The 21,455-nt window shown below is 38.6% G+C and overlaps 3 protein-coding genes across 5 annotated transcripts in view; 1 reads left to right on the plus strand and 2 right to left on the minus strand.

The window, feature by feature from the left end:
• Positions 1 to 319: 319 nt before the first annotated feature.
• On the minus strand, positions 320 to 7,783 carry armi (probable RNA helicase armitage). The gene is made up of 8 exons (XM_017617217.1): positions 7,522 to 7,783; positions 7,227 to 7,441; positions 6,705 to 7,133; positions 2,827 to 3,862; positions 2,032 to 2,609; positions 1,328 to 1,969; positions 1,088 to 1,249; positions 320 to 1,009 (listed from the first exon to the last, which is right to left on the minus strand). Exons 1-8 carry the CDS (start codon positions 7,763 to 7,765, stop codon positions 659 to 661), a joined length of 3,657 nt encoding a protein of 1,218 aa, XP_017472706.1. The 5' UTR covers positions 7,766 to 7,783; the 3' UTR covers positions 320 to 658.
• A 24-nt stretch (positions 7,784 to 7,807) lies between these two features.
• LOC108363748 (uncharacterized) lies at positions 7,808 to 8,283 on the minus strand. The gene is made up of 2 exons (XM_017617216.1): positions 8,084 to 8,283; positions 7,808 to 8,021 (listed from the first exon to the last, which is right to left on the minus strand). The coding sequence occupies exons 1-2, from the start codon at positions 8,147 to 8,149 to the stop codon at positions 7,833 to 7,835; spliced, it is 255 nt and encodes an 84-aa protein (XP_017472705.1). The 5' UTR covers positions 8,150 to 8,283; the 3' UTR covers positions 7,808 to 7,832.
• A 1,750-nt stretch (positions 8,284 to 10,033) lies between these two features.
• Positions 10,034 to 21,455, plus strand: part of eIF5B (eukaryotic translation initiation factor 5B) — a 91,752-nt gene continuing 80,330 nt past the window's right edge. The window contains exons 1-5 of one of the 3 annotated variants that reach the window (XM_017617213.1): positions 10,035 to 10,420; positions 10,865 to 12,204; positions 12,258 to 12,344; positions 12,476 to 13,844; positions 13,912 to 14,044. In XM_017617213.1, coding sequence (XP_017472702.1) covers positions 10,347 to 10,420; positions 10,865 to 12,204; positions 12,258 to 12,344; positions 12,476 to 13,844; positions 13,912 to 14,044 — 3,003 coding nt within the window. In that variant the 5' untranslated portion in view covers positions 10,035 to 10,346. Of the gene's footprint in view, positions 10,421 to 10,590; positions 10,605 to 10,864; positions 12,205 to 12,257; positions 12,345 to 12,388; positions 13,845 to 13,911; positions 14,045 to 21,455 lie in introns of those variants that run through there. The other 2 variants (XM_017617214.1, XM_017617215.1) reach the window with 2 other exon arrangements.

Raw genomic sequence — 21,455 nt, forward strand, 5'->3', positions numbered from 1 at the left:
TAGTGGTCGTAATGCGTCTTCTGAACGGCTTGATACATTAGCTGTCAAATTCAACTGTTCAGAAAAATTTTACGATCATCTAACAATCAAGTGTTCAGTTGATCAGAAGTACAAACAACGCGTTCAGAAGATGCAAACGCAACAGTACTGAGCTGTTGCACCTTCTGAACTTGCCCAACCTCAACGTAGAACTCCATAAGAAGCTTTTCGGGCGTTGTGTTTTAGCTGAATATAGCGTTTAGAGCCTGAAAAGCTTGTTGTAGAGTTCAACTCTAATAGCCAGTCCCACGAAAGCAATTTAAGTGAAATATGATTTTTCTATTTGAATTTAATATGAAAACTGACAGAAGGAAAAAATAATTTTCCACTTAAATTACGGGTGAAACCGGCAGCTATTTAGCGGCGAGTAATTTCGGATATCTTACTTATATTTAATAAGAAAAACTTAAAAAAATTATCTTCATACGTATGTATGTAATCTTTAAAAATTGTGAAAATCCTTAGGATGGGTATTGGGCTGAGCTTATGTCATACAGAGCCAACCCATATTATTGTACCGTTCTTACAACTAAATCTTATGCATACATTGTAAAAGAAGTCAAGAAATATTAAAATTACTTTAAGCTAGTGCTTGTCTTAACATATTTACTTGCTTATTTCAAGCCGGCAGTGCCGATTCCAATGCGGGCTCATTGGTTGTTGTTGCTATTGTAGCGGACTCAATTGTCTCCTCGCCCTGTTCATCTAGTTCCGGTCTAGTATCGAAATCATCTGGCAAATCACAGCCCAAGTATGCCTCATTATCTACACAATACTTTATGCATGTACGCCAACAGTGATCTAAGTAAAGCAGATGCGGATTTCCAAATATAAACATAAGATAACGAGCTCTAGAAATGGCAACATTCATGCGTTTAGCACTCTGAACAAAACCAAGCGCATGACGCAAATCACTACTGATTAATTTCTGTGAAGAGCGCACTGTAGAGATGAGAATAATGTCACGCTCCTAAAAATAAAGTCGAAGAAAAAAAGCGGCGTTATGCGTATAAAGAACCAGTAATTTATTCTTAGATTTGATATGTACCTGTCCTTGAAATTCTTCGACAGAACCAATTTTTGGCATAGCAATATCTGCTTCGATGAAAAGAGTGCGCAAATGTTTCACTTGCTTCATATATGGTGTTATAATGCCAATATTTTCAGGTTCAATGCCTTGACGATATAACTTGATGGTCATAAGGAATACCTGAAAAATGAGTAGACATACAGATGTCAATTAAAAAAAATGGTTTCTGCGTTCATTTCTCCTAAATATAGCGCTTACATTTCTCGCTTCGAGCGGATTGAACCACGAAGGTGAATCGGATTCCTGTTTATTTTCACTGCGTGTGCCATAGAAGAAAATACCATGCGATTTAGGTCGTTTCTCTGATGTGGGTAACAGTACATCAAGCTTCTTCAACATCTCAGCCTCGCGCGAATCTTTCTCATTCACCATGGCACGCAACTCAGAGTCATAGAACAATTCGCTGTATACATTCAATATGGAGGGCAAGGAACGGTAATTGTATAGCAACTTTGTAACCAAACGCGGGTCGAAACCCGAAGTGTCAGGAAATCGCATTACGTCGCGTAAATATGGCGTACGTCCTAATATGCGTTCCAGAAGTGAAAGCGAGAGGCCGTGTTCAGAAGCAAATCGATTGATAACAATCGCTTGCAATTGATGTGGATCACCGGCCAATATAACTTGACCACGTTTCTGAGCAACCAAGCATACGGGTACCATAACCTCCGGTTCAGTACACTGACCAGACTCATCGATTAGTACATGTGTAAAATGGCCAGGTGGAAAGCCCATTTGCAGAAAATTACCGAGCGTAGTGCATGTGCTGATGGTGAGACGATGACGGCCCAGGTATTTCATTTGACAACGCAGTTTCATGCCCGATTCAGTAACAATCATCTGCAAAGAGAAAGTGCTTTGTTTTGGAAATCTGAGATCGCATTTAATTGAATTGTACATACCGAATCATCACAGGTGCCATCGGCAGCCATATCCACCGTGGCACAATAAGGCATTAAATGCTCCGGTATCATTTCCTTTTCAATTTGATTTTGTGATACTAAACGTACAAAATCACCCGGCTGTAATTGTTTGCTTGCTATCAAACGCGTTGCTATCAGATCCGCTGAACCATTCGATGGTGTGCCTATGAGTAGGCGTGAACTAGGTATGTGCTTAATCAGTTGCAGCATGGTTTCAACTAGTGTCATTGTCTTGCCGGTGCCTGGCGGTCCAAATATTACATAGGGCATATTTTGCGATTCGCCACGCAAGATATTGCGTATGGCGCGCTTTTGGATAGGATTCAGCTCCGGATTAAACCAAGGGCACTGTGTGCCTTTGAGCATGAGATTATCATCGCTGTCTAATTCAATTGGTAACTGCGGCTCGTCACGTGTATACACACGCGAAGGGAAAAGGAATTGTTCGCCCACGTGCTTTATTATACGATTGACTGCGTAGTGTTGCTTGCGAAAAGCAAAACGCGAAAAGTAGAATTCCAATCGAAAGTCTTCTCCATTGTATTTTGATTGAAAACCTTCGTTGAATTTGAGTAGTACGCGATTGAAGAGTACTTTGTGAATGACACCGTCATAGCTCCGCTTATCATCTTCGTTGGACCAAGGATTAATGGCGCGTACAGTGTCGCCAATAACGAGTGATGGTCGACGCTCAGAGAGATTTTCAATAGTGAGTGACAAAAACTCGCCGTCACGGGTAAAATGCGCACGCTCACGGNTATTTTGATTGAAAACCTTCGTTGAATTTGAGTAGTACGCGATTGAAGAGAACTTTGTGAATGACACCGTCATAGCTCCGCTTATCATCTTCGTTGGACCAAGGATTAATGGCGCGTACAGTGTCGCCAATAACGAGTGATGGCCGACGCTCAGAGAGATTTTCAATAGTGAGTGACAAAAACTCGCCGTCGCGGGTAAAATGCGCACGCTCACGATCGTAGTTTCGGAAATTCACAAAATATTCAATTTCCTCTAAATATACTAGCGTTTGAAACCGTATGGCGTAATTCTTTATACTGAGTTCTTCTTTCAAGCATGGAAACATACTTTCCACGTTATCCATCATTTCCTGTCGACTGGACGCTGTCAAGTAGGTATTACGCAAACGTTCGGGCACCTCGTAGAAGGCAATGCGATGTGCTAGGAAACGGCGCTTTGTTGCCAAACCAACGCCTGGTATAACTTCCCCTTTATTGGACCACACTTGATTGGCGTAATGACGGGAACGTTGTCGCAAATTATGTGAACCACCACTAGATGAATTTGTAATGCTGTGAGTAGGCTGAGCTCGCGCTGCCTCGGCTTCGGCTTCCGTCTCGCACACAACCAACAAAATTGAGCGCTTTACGCGGAACGTTTCAAATTTAATTACAAACACTTCTCGAGATTCGCCATAGAATTTAGATTCAACTTCAAATACTAGTGTGCGACTGCTTTTTCCTGGGAGTTCAAAAGCGGTGGCATTGGGATCTGGATCTACAAGTCTAACTTGTGAATCACGTCTACGACCCAAAAATTCGATAGAAAGCACACGCAATTTACGCTCAACATTGTTTTTAATGACCATTTCAACCTTTTGAGACTGAAAAGTACTAGCTAAAACACAACGTTGATCTTCGGAGACTGTAATTGCATGTTTACTCTCGTTGCGGGCATTCGGAGTTGGGCGTCTGTCGCCATTTGTTGATGGGCCTGTAGCAGCCGGGCTAGTCGGCTGGGGTACTGTACGTTCCAGTAGTGTTAATTTGATACAGCGCCAAATGTATGGATCCTATAAAATACATATATAGCAAACACTAACTAATAAATACCTGTAACAGTTATAACTTTTGATAAAAAAAAATTGCTTTTAATGAGGGCACAATACATGGACCTATGTATGTAGCTTAATAGAGAGATACACGTTACCCATAAACGTCCCCAAGATGAGGCTCACTGCACGGTAAGAGGCTACTTGCACAAGCGGGCAGGGATCTGGTAATTGTTGTCCCTCAATCGTTGTCGTCAAGCTCTAGCGGGAGACCTAAGAAGCATGCAGCCTCGATAGGGCCTGTCTATAAGGACAGAGGCGTTAGTAGGCTGGGGTTCCGTGGGTATGCGCAGAGATGTCTCGAGTCATGGGGTGTCCCTCCGCATGTCGGGCATTCATTTGGTACATCTCCATTTACTCTACTCAGGTATTAATTTAACCTGCTGCAGTAGCCAGAGCGAAGTTGGGCTATTGTAGTCTGAGTCCCCAGAGGCACACGAAGCTCTGTCTCATTCACGTCTGGTGGTTGTGTGCTCAGAACGGCATTCACAGGTCGAGAGTCAATATAAATCTAGACTGACTCCCTGTGAATGCCGTTCATGGCCTGTCAGTATGCTGTCGGATCCAGAGGTTGTTTTTGACCCTCTAGATTTCGTCCGTCACTTCATATAGATGCCCTGTGTCGACGCGAGCGTTCTTCGGCAAGCAAATGTCTGTTCGGGTGCCGACNACGTCCCCAAGATGAGGCTCACTGCACGGTAAGAGGCTACTTGCACAAGCTGGCAGGAATCTGGTTATTGTTGTCCCTCAATCGTTGTCGTCAAGCTCTAGCGGGAGACCTAAGAAGCGTGCAGCCTCGATAGGGCCTGTCTATAAGGACAGAGGTGTTAGTAGGCTGGGATTCAGTGGGTATGCGCAGAGATGTCTCGAGTCATGGGGTGTCCCTCCGCATGTCGGGCATTCATTTGGCACATCTCCATTTACTCGACTCAGGTATTAGTTTAACCTGCTGCAGTAGCCAGAGCGAAGTTGGGCTATTGTAGTCCGAGTCTCCAGAGGCACACGAAGCTCTGTCTCGTCCACGTCTGGTGGTTGTGTGCTCAGAAGGGCATTCACAGGTCGAGAGTCTATATAAATCTAGACTGACTCCCTGTGAATGCCGTTCTCATGGCCTGTCGGTATGCTATCGGATCCAGAGGTTGTTTTCCGACCCTCTAGATTTCGTCCGTCAGTTCATATAGATGCCTTCTAGTGTCGTGGCGAGCGTTCTTCGGCAAGCAAATGTCTGTTCGGGTGCCTACGTTGTTGTTGTTGTTGTTGTAGCGGCACCTAAGCCCCGTTCAGGGGGGTTCATCCATCAACGTTGTCGTCAAGCTAGGGGGAGGCCCAGGAAGTGTGCGACTTCCACAGGGGCTGTCCATAGGGACAAGGGCGTTAGATGAGTGGGGTTCTCAGGGCATGTGAAGAGGTGCCGGGAGTCATGTGGCGACTCTCCACATGCCGGGCATTGGTTGGGCACATCCTCGTTGTTTCTACTCAAGTAGGAGTTGAGCCTGCTGCAATAGCCAGAGCGAAGTTGAGCGAGTGTAGTGCGTGTCTCCCGAGGCAGACAAAGTTCTGTCCANCCATAGGGACAGGGGCGTTAGCTGAGTGGGGTTCTCAGGGCATATGAAGATGTGCCGGGAGTCATGCGGCGATTATCCACATGCCGGGCATTGTTTGGGCACATTTTCGTTGATTCTACTCAAGTAGGAGTTGAGCCTGCTACAATAGCCAGAGCGAAGTTGGGCTATTGTACTGCGGGTCTCCCGAGGCAGACAAAGTTCTGTCCCGTCCACGCCCGGTGGTTGTGTGCCTAGAACGGCATTCACAGGGCGAGAGACTACATAACTTGAGACTGCCGACGTCGGTGACACCACTTGCTTGCAAAGCATTGTGTTATGCTCCCTAATAGGGAGCAGGGATCTGGTCAAGCGATAATGATTCCGATTGGAATTGACCCTGGCATCAGTGGGTACTGTGTTGAGTAGCCGCTACAACAACACCCGTGATTAATTAATTTAATTAGATTAATTTAAGGACGGGAGCAGTTTATTTAGTAAAAAATAAAACAGATAATTTCTGAATCAATAAATTTACCTAAAAAAATTACGATTAAGTTCCAAGCAATACATAAAACGAAAGATTATAATTACACCCGCGCACAAAAAAATGGTGTGTGCTCTTTACAAAACCCACCTAAAGAAATGTATTTCGATACTGAACCCGAATCAGAGTAAATTACGAAAAACCAAAAAAATGTAATTTTCGTGTTCGAGTCAAACGAATCTCAACAAAAAAAGTGATCTGTAAATTTAACCAGAACTACCTCCCGACATGTATTTCGACCCGTTGAATCCGAAAATTAGGTCCGTTTGATTCGTGCACCAAAATTTCGAATAAATTGCGTAATTTTTGCATTTGTTTCACAATTTTAGCAATTAACTTGAAATTTATNAACGAATCTCAACAAAAAAAGTGATCTGTAAATTTAACCAGAACTACCTACCGACATGTATTTCGACCCGTTGAATCCGAAAATTATGTCCGTTTGATTCGTGCACCAAAATTTCGAATAAATTGCGAAATTTTTGCATTTGTTTCACAATTTTAGCAATTAACTTGAAATTTAGGAGGTATACAAGGGAAACGGACCTCAGATTCGGGTTCAATGCATCGAGAAACATGTCGGTAGGTGGGTCTAGTTAAATGCACAGCAGCACGTGTGCAGGTACACGGCTGAATTTCGAAAGTATAAGTCTGGGTCATTTCGGGTACGTAGAACCCACTATAGTGGGAACATTTGTGTTATATATTTGCTTACCCGTTCACATTCGATTAAATCTGCCAGGACGATGTCGCCCACATCAAGCTTACAGGTATTGGGCACAACATCGAAGGTAAAGTAACAGTCCTCGTTTAGCACTCCCCAATCTGCGTTCAAACGCCGCACTTCGCATTTTTCCTGTTTCAGTAAACGTGCCGGATGCACGCTCACTTCCTGCAGAACTTCACCTTGGCGATTCACGAAATGCTCATCGCTTTGTACATTGCAACAGATGAAGACACGGTCCCCTGCTTGTGGTATAAAATCTATTTCCACCGTGTCTAAATTAATATTCATTAACTTGTGTTCGGTATCAACGACAATAGCGCCCGGTTTACGCTCCATAATAAGACCGAGTATATTGCGTTGATGTGTGTTAAAAAATGTTGGTTTTTCATTACGAAGCTCTGCAATTTGTTCATCGATCTGAGAAGATAAAGGAGGGTACATTTTATTTCATAATATTTCGCTGATGTGGTTTACTGTAAGCAACTTAAAAACGCCTTTGCGTTATCTAACCTTCTCCGCTGTAGGTAAAGAATCATCCCAAAACAATTCTGATACTTCTTTGATTTGAACTACTTTGATGTGATCACTATGCAGCTGTTGGAATGCTAAATACTTGACATGACAGCCGACTTTCAAATCACTAGCCAAACCACCAGCAGAGTCAATGTCGAAAAATATAGAATGGTCAATGGTACCATGGTTACTCTTTAATGTCGTTATCACGCCTTAAAAATAGTAAAGTATGGGTAAGATTGGAGAAATACATGTATATGTATATTCTTATTTATTTATTTTTTTTAATTACCAAGCCGCTCAAAACACGTATCATCCTCCTTATTATTGAGAGTGGTGTTAGTGTTTTTTGTTCCGTTAATAGATGCAAGCACATTTTGCATATTTGAGGCATCGCCAGATTTGAGTTTTTCAGTCTCTTCCTTTTCAATCTCGGCATCCAGCCGTCGTTGTTCTTCTTCTAGTTTTTCTGCATACATTTGCCGCTGCTTCTCAGCATCCATCGACTCCCAGAGGTTTTTCAAAAACGACAACATTTTGGCAAATAACTTTTAAACTTTATAGATAGCAAAATTATGAGTGTTCTCCGAAACTAGAAATCTATTATACCGCCTTCCTTTCGACGGTCTCGTACATCCAGTCTGTCTCACTAATATAATTCAATTCCTTACGAAGGTTCTGCAACCGCTTTTGTTGCGTCTCTGTATTCGTAAGCTTGTATTCGTCTTCCGTTAGTACAATTGAATGACAACGTGAAAATATTTTATCCGTCTGGGTGTCCGATTTCTTAACCTGAAAAATGCACAAACGAGACAGTTTTTGCAAGCCTGCACAATGGATATGTATTGTCTTACTTCACCGCCAATGGCTGTATCTGATGTACTCGGCAACTCCTCAGCTATACTTCCAGGTTGGTGCATGTTATACAAGAAACTATAATTTATTGCTAACTTCTTTTTATAAGAAAACCTAATAGTCTACCGAATTCAGGATAAATTCAAAGAGCGCGATTACCAAAAGGAAGCGTCACAAGTGCAAAAAAAATCGTTGTGCTAGCGGAACGTACGAATGGAACATAAGGCGCCTCCGGGATATTTTTTAAAATGATGGAAAAATGATTTGGATATATTCTCAAATTAAAGGGTGTGTCAGACTTGGCAATAGGTTCTTTCCTAACAATCCGCACCGGATCCGGTAGTTAGAGAACAAAAAAAAAGTTGGGTGGGCTTTCCAAAACGGAACCAATCGAAATTTCAGCGAAAGTATAAGGAATTTCGTCATGAAACTTGGTGAGGATGTTGGGGGAGGCCTCCTCAACATGAATTGTTCACTCTCACAATATAATTGCTAATAGTATTTTAGCAATTTGTTGTTAAATAATGTCCACTATCACCCCCTAATTTTTTTAAAATATGCCACTTATCACTTATATTTTGTGTTACATGTTATATTTTCAATGCTCACATGCGTATTTTATGCTTTTATTATATATAATTCACCAATTAATTAAGTAAAACGCGTTTATAAACTTGTGTTCACGTTTTACCACTTTTCACAAACAAACAGAAATAACAATGGCCGACAGTAAGAGCAAATATGTGCTGCCATACGTTTTAAAAGTAAATACGCCACTATTAAAGGATTTTATTAAAACGCGGCCAACACAAAAAAGAGTTGTGCGTAAAATGGTCATATCGCGCGATTTTATATAAAACACCCAGTAACCACATATTAATATAGTTCCATATATATCGAAAATTTTCGCCTGCGCCGCTTTATATTCTAAAAATCGATACTTCCATAAATAATGAAAATTTTTAATTACAAATCGCGCGATTTTTTATTAAAAATTTTCGCCTGCGGCGCTTTATATTCTAAAAATCGATACTTCCATAAATAATGAAAATTTTTTATTAAAAATCGCGCGATTTTTTATTACAAATTTTCGCCTGCGCCGCTTGATATTCTAAAAATCGATACTTCCATAAATAATGAAAATTTTTAATAAAAAATCGCGCGATTTTTTATTAAAAATTTTCGCCTGCGGCGCTTTATATTCTAAAAATCGATACTTCCATAAATAATGAAAATTTTTAATTAAAAATCGCGCGATTTTTTATTAAAAATTTTCGCCTGCGGCGCTTTATATTCTAAAACTCGATACTTCGATGAATAATGAACATTTTTAATAAAACATCGCATTTTATTATAAAATCGATACTTCGATAAATTATGCAACTTTTTAATCAAAAATCGACCAATAAATAATTAAATTTTTTTATTAAATATCGCGCGATCATTATCTGCATTTTTTATTGCTTCCGTTTTGTGTTTTTGAGGCATTTTTTCAGATGTATGGCAGCACTGACATTTCATTCAATTGGTGTACAAAGCAAAAGGTGAGGTTAAATTCGGTATTTTTTGCAACTTTAAATGCGAATAACTTTAAAACTATAAGCCTCCGGAGGGTGGGGTCTTCAGATTTAGAATCTGAAAAAGCTGCTCTATACTCCCTAATATTTTTTTTTTTTCAAAGCCTGGATCCGTTTTGGAAAATTTTCCCAAAATCAAAAATCTGCCGCAGACAGAGTCAAAACGGAGGTCCAAATCGTTGCGGCACATTTTAAAAGTAACGAGTTGTTCCTTCTTAAAATTTCACCTTTGGTTATACTTTTCAATCGCTGAGATAGCTGGCATGCAATGGTTGATTGCATCTTTATTTCGACATACCTTGAAAATTGCTCAAAGTCACCCTTTGTTTAGCTAAACGACAAATCAATTAGCAACTTTGGTATTTTTGTTGGTAAGTCAACGTCAAAATCCGCTTGATCGTCCAATTGACATTTGAGATACCACACTTTTCTCCAATCGAGTTACGTGCTTTGCATTTTACTCAGACGTTGTGATTTGCGAATATTTTAAAATAAGTTTTATCAATTAACTAGGCGCCTTTTTTGCGGAAAAAGTGCACTAAGTGAAGCAGCTTTTGCTTTAATTTAACAGCAGAGTATAGCAGGAGATCGCAACAGCAGTAAAGTTGACTGAATCGCGGAGTTATTTCGTTTGCATTTACGTGGAGCAGCGGCGGCTGAACGTGTTGAAATTGCGTGAGGAAAAATGGTTAAGACTAAAAAGGGCAAGAAAGAGATAGCTACCAGCGCTGTTGGAGGCGTTTCGTCCGGTGATGAAATGTAAGTACTCCCAGGATGTCACTAGAGGTAAAATTCGTATAGGATTCAATGCGGTGGAAAATGTGCGAAAAAATTATGGCGTCCTACAAGCAGGTGAAAACAAGTTTTTGATAGCCAAAGCAGTGAAAGGGGAGATTTGCTGCGTTGTCAAAAAGCATTTGCGNGTTTCGTCCGGTGATGAAATGTAAGTACTCCCAGGATGTCACTAGAGGTAAAATTCGTATAGGATTCAATGCGGTGGAAAATGTGTGAAAAAGTTATGGCGTCCCACAAGCAGGTGAAAACAAGTTTTTGATAGCCAAAGCAGTGAAAGGGGAGATTTGCTGCGTTGTCAAAAAGCATTTGCGTTTGGTGACAATTTTGTTTAGGGCTTATTGCAAAATCTTTCTGATTTAGTAAAAAAAAGAATAATATAATACATATGTATATGTATATTATTTGTAGGGAACAAACCGATCTTCGAGAAGCTAACGTTGACTCCGATGCTGAACAGGACAATGTAAGCTTGAAGAACAAAAAGAATCAACAAAAGACGTCAAAGAAAAATAAGAAAAATCGCAAGGATTCTGAAGAAGGGGCGGATGAGGTGGAGAGCATTGCATCGGCGGTGAAGAAATTGGATGTAAAAGGAAAGGGTAAAAACAAAGGAAAACCTAAGCACATTGGTTCCGATGATGAGGAAGCTGGAGAAGAAGTAGAAGAAACATCCGTAAAATCCAAAAATAAAAACAAAAAGAAATCGGCATTCGAGCTACTGGCGGCTGAAGATGATGAAGATTATGATACGCCAGCTCAGAATGATGACCCGGAAGAGGAAGAGGAGCAGCCTTTAAAATCTACAAAAGATAAGAGTGCCGGTAAAAAGGGTAAAAAGTCTAAAAGGAAAGGAAAGGATGATGAGGATGAAGATTTGGACAAAATACTAGCAGAACTACAAGCAGAATATGCAGGAGAAGCACCAACCGAAGTAGTTAAAACAACGAATGTTGTATCTCCTGATGATTTGGGCGATGAAGAATTCAACAAAAATAAAAAAAACAAAGGCAAACAGCAAAAAGCCGGTGAACCTATACCAGCAGCTGCAGCAGAGGAGGTTGCTGATAATGACGACGATGAGGAAAGCGGTACGGTGAAGACAGCTGCACAGAAAAAGCGAGAAAAGAAAGAACGACAAAAACGTGAAGCAGCTTTGGCCAAGCAACGTGGCACACAAGAATCAAAGCATGCTCCTAGTGAAAATACATCTGAGACGAGCGAAAAACCAATTGTGCAAGAAAAGACTGAAGCTAGAGCACCATCGGTGGAACCACAAGTTGGCGATGATGGAGCCGACAATGAAGAAGCTGGGGCAGGTGCAGATGAAGAAACAGCCAAGGACAAAAAGAATAAAAAGAAAGCCAAAAAGGATAAAAAGGCAGAAGAGGAAGAAAGCAAGAAGGATAGTAAAAAGAAGGGCATGTCTGCGGCTATGGTGGCTGCTATGCAAGAACGCTTGAAGCAAATCAAAGAGGAAGAAGAGCGGCAACGACAAATTGAAGAAGAACGAATCCGTCAAGAAGAAGAACGCGTACGACTTCGTTTAGAAGCTATAAGAATAGAAGCTGAGCGAAAAGAAAAGAAGAAGCAAAAAGAAGCAGAAAGAAAAGCTCGCCTTAAAGCCGAAGGAAAACTCTTGACTAAGAAACAGAAAGAGGAGCGGGCTCGTGCCCAGGCCATGCTAGAGGCTTTGAAGGCACAAGGCCTAGAAATTCCAGACCCAAGTGAAAAACGAGCAGCTCGACCAGGTAAAATAAAGTGTTTTATTTTCTCTCTAGATAATTTAATCATATACTTACAGGTACTCGCATACGTCCAAAGAAAAAGGGCCCAGCAAATCAAGAACAAACAGAGGCTGAAGCTAAGGCTGCCGAAGTGGCCGCAGCAGNGTGTTTTATTTTCTCTCTAGATAATTTAATCATATACTTACAGGTACTCGAATACGTCCAAAGAAAAAGGGCCCAGCAAATCAAGAACAAACAGAGGCTGAAGCTAAGGCTGCCGAAGTGGCCGCAGCAACCGCCAATGCTCAACAACAGGCAGCAGAAAAACAAGAAGTTGTAAAAGAATCTTGGGATGCAAGTGATTCAGAGGAAGAAGCAAATGGTGATGATGATACTTCGCAAGCTACAACCACTACCACGAACAATGATGAAAAATCCAATAGCGGTGGCGAAACTGCAACCACTGGCGCAGCAGCAAATGCTGATGATTCCTCTGATGATGAGTCGGACGAAGATGATGATTCTGACGATGAATCTGAAGGCTCAGCGTCCGAATCAGAAAAGGAGGAAGCTATTAATGCGAATGATGCCGAAGCACGTCGTTTACGAGCAGAAGCGCGTATCATAAAGCGCCAAGACGATGCAGAGAAAAAACGTACGGTAGATGATTTGCGTGCCGCTGTAGTGTGTGTGCTTGGTCATGTCGACACAGGTAAAACAAAAATTCTCGACAAGTTGCGTCGCACCCATGTACAGGACTCCGAGGCGGGCGGTATTACCCAGCAGATCGGTGCAACTAATGTACCAATCGATGCAATAAAAGAACAAACTAAGCCGGTTTTTAATTCGTCTAGTTTCGAGTTTAGATTGCCTGGCTTATTGATCATTGATACACCCGGTCACGAATCGTTCAGCAATTTAAGAAATCGTGGATCATCACTCTGTGATATTGCCATTTTAGTGGTGGATATTATGCACGGCCTGGAGCCGCAAACTATCGAATCAATTAATTTGCTTAAGAAAAAGAAATGTCCCTTCATAGTTGCTCTGAATAAAATTGATCGATTGTACGACTGGAAAGTAGTGGCGCGACGCGACGTACGCGATGTAATCAAAGAGCAGCAAGCTAATACCCAGCTTGAGTTTAAGCAGCGTTCGAAAGAGGTGATTCTTCAATTTGCTGAACAGGGTCTCAACGCAGCGCTGTTCTATGAAAATCCCGACCCGAAGACTTATGTTTCATTGGTGCCCACCAGTGCTATAACCGGTGAAGGTATGGGTAATCTACTATTTCTTATCGTTGAGTTTTGCCAAAAGATGTTGGCTAAACGCTTGATGTACTCGGAGGAATTACAAGCGACAGTACTGGAAGTCAAAGCCATTCCGGGTCTGGGTACTACAATCGATGCCATTTTAATAAATGGAAAACTGCGAGAAGGCCAAACCATGATATTAGCCGGTACAGATGGGCCAATTGTCACACAAATACGTTCTCTATTGATGCCACAACCAATGAAGGAGTTACGTGTTAAAAATGCATACATTGAATACAAAGAAGTAAAGGCGGCGCAGGGTGTCAAAATTGCTGCTAAAGACTTGGAAAAGGCTATTGCTGGTATTAATTTGCTTATAGCCAATAAACCAGATGAAGTCGAAATTTGCAAGTAATTTACCTCTGATTAGATTTGTTGTTTGGCAAACTAAGTATTTGAATGCTTTGAACGATTGCAGGGAAGAAGTGGCGCGTGATTTGAAGAGCGCTTTAAGTCATATAAAACTTGCACAAACTGGTGTATACGTGCAAGCTTCGACTCTGGGTTCGCTGGAAGCATTGTTGGAGTTTTTAAGGACATCCAAAATTCCGGTAAGTGCTTAATATTTTGATATAAGAGTTTTTAAAAATTTTAAGGAAGGATATATATTTTTACTAGTATACATACCATAAAAGCAAGCTTCATAAAACTTTTTTGCAAAGTAATCGCGATTAAGTGATGTAATTTTAAGTAAAGTAAAATATTCTGCGGGTTATAATGTGATAAGTGTTGAAATCTGTGATGGAAAGTTGGTGTTAACAACTAAAAAAAAGAACTGAAATGGAATGCAATTTTTTCTGTGTCATACCATTGCAATCATCCGCGTTACCGCTACTGTTACAGAATTGATATACTCCTTATCACTATCTTATCATTTCACAATTCTAATCCAACGGCTTAGAACAGAACAGAGCAAAACCACATTGGAGTTTAACCCAAAACCGATGTAATAGATCATTTGTCAGGAGGTAATATGACACCTTCAACGGATGACTACATATTTCGATATCGGTTAGCTTTTAAGTGCGGCTAAGTAACCGTAACTGCAAAGATTTATTTCCGGCCAAGGGTTTCACTCAGAAATTATGTATCGGTTACAACAAAAATTTTAGAACTCGTTTGTTTAGTTCATATTGAGCGGAAATCCCAGATGAGAATTTTGAGAGGGTCGACAAAGAGAAAACCCGAGCAAAATACGTATTAATTGGGTTTAGATCGGATCATTGGACCATGAAGAATTTAACGGTAACCTTAAATTTTTATATGGGAATTGTTTTAATTTCCTTTTGATTCTACGGTTCGTACTAGGGATGGGCACGGGACAAAAATTTCAATCTCGATCCGCCCATCCCGGAATTAAATTTTTAAGTACCGAACTTGCCCATTCCGACGTTTTTCAGAATTGTACCGCGGGTCCCGTGGGTCCCGAAATCTATCACTAATTAATTAATTCACATATCTTTAAAATTAATTTTGATATTTATTTCGGTCTTGGAATACAGATTATTCTTACAGACTACTCAGCTAACACTAATTAAGTGCTACTAAAACTTAAAAATTAAGATAAATTTTAAATTTTAAATACATTAAGTTCACAAGAGCTAAGATTAAATACACCGCTAGTGGTGTAGCGTAGAGAAAAATGTTCGCAGATGTGTAACCAAGGCAGGGCCTGATTGTGAGAAATCAATGTCTAAAGCATTGAAGACTAGGTTAAGTTCAGCACACGTTCTAGAGATCGGAGCGTTGGCACCATAACTGCTTCTAGAGAAACCTATTTTAAAGAAATCCCAATGGCGGAGGATTCGCCATCAACACCACCTTGTATAAATTCGCCTTGACACAGCTTTTGCAAGTACTCGGTTAATAAAAACTGCCCATCTCTAACAGACCGAGTATGTTCAATGCGTGTAGCACTGTGAATTTATGGTGGAGCCAACGTGGCATCACTGCCAAATGCTATACACAGCTGTTTTGCTGTAAATTTGACATTTCGATTTTTCACTAAAATACGACAAAAATGTGCTGCTGCTGAGGAATTTGATTTATTTATTTTGTTATTCGGCGTTTATTTACAAAATAAGTGAGTCTAGTTTTATTTCACGATCTCTTCACTATTAATATCCAATTTCTTGCTTAGGTTAGCGCCCTAGGTCATAAGCAGTGGATTTACTGACCGAATAGACGTTGTGTTTGCCTGGTGCACATACTAGAGGATTCGCGTCTGGTTAACGATTTGCTCATTCCCTTATAACTTGAGATCCTTTGGGGGAGTATATCCTTTGGTTGGTATACTTGGTTATATATTTTTGGTTTTTGCATGTTTTTGGTTTTGCATCAGGGATGTGTAGGATTGTTTTATAGGGAAAATGTAAAGATTATTTGCGTTGACCTTGTTAATCTATCAGCCCGTTCGGGTTGATGTTCTTGGGGTAAGCTGATGTGAAGGTCCTTATACGTATTTCTGGGGCCGATTTGGTAACATAGCATAACCCATTATGGATTTCCATTCACTTCGTTTCTATTAGTTTTGGATAGATCAAGTTGATAGGTAGCAGGGTTGAAATGTGTTTATTGTTGTAGTTCTTCTTATATCGAAAATCAAAATGAAATGCTTCAGTGACATATGTACATACATTTATACTTACAAGAGCACCTGGCTTCAGCCGTATATACTTTCCCTTACCCACAGTCAATCGCAGATGTACACATAATACTTGTCCGTTTTGTTTCTATAAGGGTGGTTTCGATACAGTCGATTATAGGGAATTGCTTCATCTTCTATATATAATAGTAATAGGTCGAGTTCAATAAAGTACGCCAATTGGAAATGTCAAGTGGAGACCAGTCCTTTTCCACCTGGTATTTCTATCGGAGGCGTTCCTCTTCTGTTATCACAAGCGGATTTCGAGTTGAATACTTTAGGGCTCAAGCAGAGTCGCTGGATTTTAATTCGTTGCATAATGCCCATGTTGTAAAGCAACGCGTGAAGGTGCGTAAAGCTTCCGTAAATTCTTTCGAATACTTCCTTATCCAACTCATTTAAAAAATTGTTCCTGAGCGGTTCAATTCCCCAGTTTATATTATTTTCTCCAACATTAGATCAGTTAAATTACTTGTGATTTACCCCCTAGTGTTGCCCTGTGTGTCGGGTAAAGTTTCTATTTGAATATTTATTATTTATTAAGAGCAACGAAATATCTCACCGCAATATTCCCTACATTATTATAAAATTTAAACAGATATTTATGGGATTCACAAGGCCGTTGCATTGTCGTAAAATTTTGTCTATGTAAAGTAACGCTTAGAAGACTCGCAGTGGAAGACAGCAACTAAATATATATTTTCTATCAGTTTAAAAGCAATTTGGTCTAGTTATAAATTCCTAAAACCACTTCAACCATTATTTTACGTTGAAAATTTTTAAGACTTTAATACATAAATACAAACGCTTAACACATCTTGTCAATCCCTTAATTGTATTTAAATAAATAATGTTCTGTTCGCTTTGCAAAAAACTTGCACAAGTTGGTACCAATTGTTACCAACTCGAGTTCGTTTGGCCAAAAAACTAATAAAACTAGCAAGGATAGCAGAATTTTGACATTTCATTTGGAGGGGACGTTGCAAATTCGTTAAATTTAAAAATGTACAATCTTGGCGCGATTTATTAATGAAAGAAGTATATAAATATCTGTTTATTCAATTAATTTAATTAATTCCAAAGATTTCAAAGGTACTCTAATGAAAAAGCTGTATTCGTAATCGGGACTGAAGTCGACACCACTGTCGATATAGGGAATCCGACAGTGACTACCATAAAGAAATTCAAGCGTATGTTGAAGAAAGTTAGAATAAGAAGAAATATACGTATATGTCCTCCTATTGTTTTCCATTGAAACAAAAAATATTAGTTCGAAATGCAGTGGACGCCAGCTGGCACTGAAGCTTGCAAATTCCTGTTCGCGCTAAACTTAGTAAGTTTCTCTCTTTGGGAGAGTAAGTTTTATTCTCTGAATTTTGTTACTGGCTAATTCTTACTTGCTTTTCCAAACGAACACAACTAATATCTATTTACACCTTTTCTTGTTCTAGATACACATCTATCAAAAAAGGGCATCAAATACTTTTGATTTTGATAAATGTTCTGTCTCTAAGAAGGAATTACTATTTCATGCCACCCCTGAACTTCAAATGATTTTTATGGGAAACTTTTCATATCAGAAATACATCGGAAGTTTGCCTTTCCACTTCTTATTTGGACGTTGATCGCATTAGGTATTGAAACCGATCCTCAACGGTTGGTACCACACACCTCTTATCATTCGTTTTTTGCTAACAAATTCACCCCAATTTTTTTCATCAGCCCACGGAAGGGAAAAGCGAAAAGTGAACGATTTTGTGCGAAAATGAAACTCATGATAAGGCTGATAGTTAATGCCATTCTTTTCAAGATAAACTGATGTACATTGTTCATCAGTACATTTAACCGAGTTCTATCTACAAAGTTTACATACCATGTGTTTACATACACTATTACTATTACTTTTCATCTCTCATTTGTTTATGATCTTTGATGATTCCCACATTTTACTATACAATGTGATACAAGCTTGCAAATTACATGCGCAAATTAAAGTGGCATATTTGCGAAAAGTATTTTTAATGTATTAAAAATAAATATTCCTCCCTAACTAATACGTTGCAGCCACTTATGTTGCTTTCAACGCAGCAGTTGCCGCACGAGTTGCAATGCAATGGATTTTTCTGGGTTCTTTTTTCCCTGTTTCATGTTTTGGTGTATTCTTACTTCGATCATGCCACGCACGAAAATTTTTGCGTAAACATGAAATTTATGTTTATCTTTTTTTCACTAACTGAGACTCTGCCCCACTGAGTGGCAGACTTGTTGGGCTGCCAAATGCTGTTGGTGTTGGCGGTGCTGGTGGCATATTCAGTTTGCGGATGTACATGCATATGCGATGTACAAATGTACATTCATACACTTAGGCCCAAAAATATCCCTTCCCCGACATACCCAAAGAGGTGCGTGCATATACAAAAATATACTGTGAATGATTCATAGCAACGTTTGTTTTCACTTTTATTTTTCGTCACATTGGCTGACTTGCAGCAGTGCATATTTCTTTGACATGAAATAAGAGAAAATGTGGCAAAAAGGTGCAGACGCGTAGGCTAAAAATAAATTCTTAACTTGAATGTATGCACGCGTATGTACATACATACATATTTATGAATTATTCTACAAATAGAAATCAAGCTACATTAATATAATGTCAATATGATTTCAGTTCATTTTGGCTAGTAAATAATATTGCCTTTTGAATTTTAAGTTTGAGTTATGTGAATTTCCATATATACATACATACATATTCGCAAATCTAACGAGTTGTTACATTTTTCGGCATAAACGTGTTTTTGATCGAAAATGGTGGCACACTCATGTTAGACAATGCATTGTCTTCCGTTTTTCGGCGAAATTGTATTTAAATGAAAACTTAAAAAATATATAGTAAACAAAGTAAAACTCGTGCTCATATACCCGTAGTTATAGACCCCGTAGCACCATACACAGTCAGCTACCACGTTTACTCGCACGCTCAACTTAAAAGTCATATAATTTAAAAGTAATTAAATATTGGCGTGGAAGATTTTTATACAGTATTCCTTATGCACATACATGTGTACATATATACGTATTATCATGATAAAAACATAGCAAGGTAGAACCGTTCTCTCAATTTGTCGGCCATGATTTTTTTTTGATGTTTGCCAACATTTTAAAATTATATAAAAGTGAAAATAAAAAATTGAATTGTTCGAAATTGTTGTTGCTTGAGATTGAAAATGAAAATGTGTGTGTGAGTTTGTGAGTAAATTTAAAAATTAAATTGTTTGGAAACGTCAAGAATTTTAAAAGTGACTCTCAGCGGTTCTACCTTACTATATTTTTATCATGCGTATTATTTTCTTCGTGTATATAAAAATTTTGGAATGAATTTCGAGTGTGCCAATAAAAGTTGAGGTATCTGAAATTATTTAAATAAAAAAAATTGTAAAATTTCAAAAATTACACAATAGCTGCTGACATCTTTTTTAATTAGGTGGCACCCTCTTGAAACTTCACAGATATAAACATTCTATTTGAAAACTTCCCAAAGTTATTAAAAACAATAATATTTTTTCAAGTGACAATGAAAAATAGAATTGAATTCAGTCAGTTGATTGGTAACGCATTTATTTCCAAAGTACGGTAGAATTTTTTTTTTATATGGAATAAAACGCGTGACACTGTCAGCAAGAAAAATTTAAAAAATCAGCGGGATTTTTACCAATTAAAAATTGCATTTTATTATACAAAATTAAGTGGGCTACATCATGATGCAAAAAAGAAGGTAGTTCCATTTAATGACATTCGTTGTTGTTGTAACCATTTGCTTTTAATAAATTATGACATTTCATGAAAATTCATGCTACCAGATCACTAAAATGATTTTTTTTTTTAGCAGAAGTTTTTATCCAGTGGTTGCCAAGATTTGAATTTGAAAAAGCACTAAAACCCAAGAAAAAGTTTCGACTGTTAGTATTAACTGTCTTTTATCAAAGAAAAGAACTTCAAGTCCTGACATACAATAATTAACTTTTCTATCTTCGATCCCCGATTTCATTGTTTTTTCAAAAGTTAAATTCTACTGTTGAGAGCGCTTTTATGCTTAAAAAATTCGCCCAATAGTCAAAGCAATTAATTTGGATATATGTCACAATTTTTGAATGCAATTCATAATATGTGAAACCATTTTTGTTTGTCCGATTTTTGTAAAGTTGCTTACAAACTTACAATTGCTATAAATTTTGCCGACCTCTTTGTTAAGTTTACAGATTTGGTGTCTTCAAACTGAAAATAAAAGACCAAAAAAACGCACCAAGCCACTAAACCTAAAAATTTTCGCGTTTTGAATAAAGAAAAGCAATAAATATTGAGTCCAAAAGCACCAAGTTGCCCAACATGTTTTTATCAGTCCATTCAAAGATGTGGAATATGATGGACTTGAAAATTTGTGCCGGCTACACGGTTTTCGAAATTGGGCTTGACGAACTAGGTTTCAGATACACTGAACGAAAGTGATCAAAATTATCTTATGTTAATTTTTTTTCGGACGGCCGTCTGTACAAGCCGACTTCAAGTTTTTTGCATACATTAGAAATTTTAAATTCAAAATTTAGTTGAAGTTAATGGTGACACCACAAACCACAAAGCCTAAGTTTTTGCAACTATGAGAATTTGAAAAAATTGACCAAAAAAGTTGGGATTAGATGTTTTAAGAAATCTTAATAAAGTAAATAATGAACAACATAACCTGTTATTAAAATAAAGAAACATGAAATCTACTTAGTATTTATTATTTTATAATGGAACACTAAAAAAAATCCAGCCTTATATGATGATATAACTTGTGTAATAGGAATATGTTTGTAATAATCAACGGCCGTTGATAATACTCACAATTTATGAAACTTCATACAAATTTTATTATCCGTCAAAAGTTGGTTTATTGAAACTCCTTCTTTATCATGGGCTACATTGTATACCGAGCTTTTTCTAAAGATTGCGATTAAAAAGTTTGAAATTTTGGTTAAACTTTGCAAAATTTGTTATAATTTTTGCACAATATTTGAAATTTGCCTTCCAATGGTTTCAGTTAGAGCAATGAGCTATGCTTTTATAAAAAAAAAATTACTAAAAATATTCAAAACTTAACAACCCTATTAATCTGATCCAACATGGTGTGTTATAAGTAAACTTGAGTGAGAAAACCTGCTTTCTCCGATTTTTCAAATGAGACTCAAAATCTGCACTTTTGACCATGGCTTGATTAATAGTTCAATCCTCTTTTTCTACTCATCCAACAACCAAGTTTTATAAGACAGTGGAAAGAGGAT

The sequence above is a fragment of the Rhagoletis zephyria genome, unplaced genomic scaffold (assembly GCF_001687245.7).
Source record: "Rhagoletis zephyria isolate East Lansing unplaced genomic scaffold, Rhagoletis_zephyria_1.1 Rzeph_scaffold_01358, whole genome shotgun sequence".
Classification (NCBI taxonomy): domain Eukaryota; kingdom Metazoa; phylum Arthropoda; class Insecta; order Diptera; family Tephritidae; genus Rhagoletis; species Rhagoletis zephyria.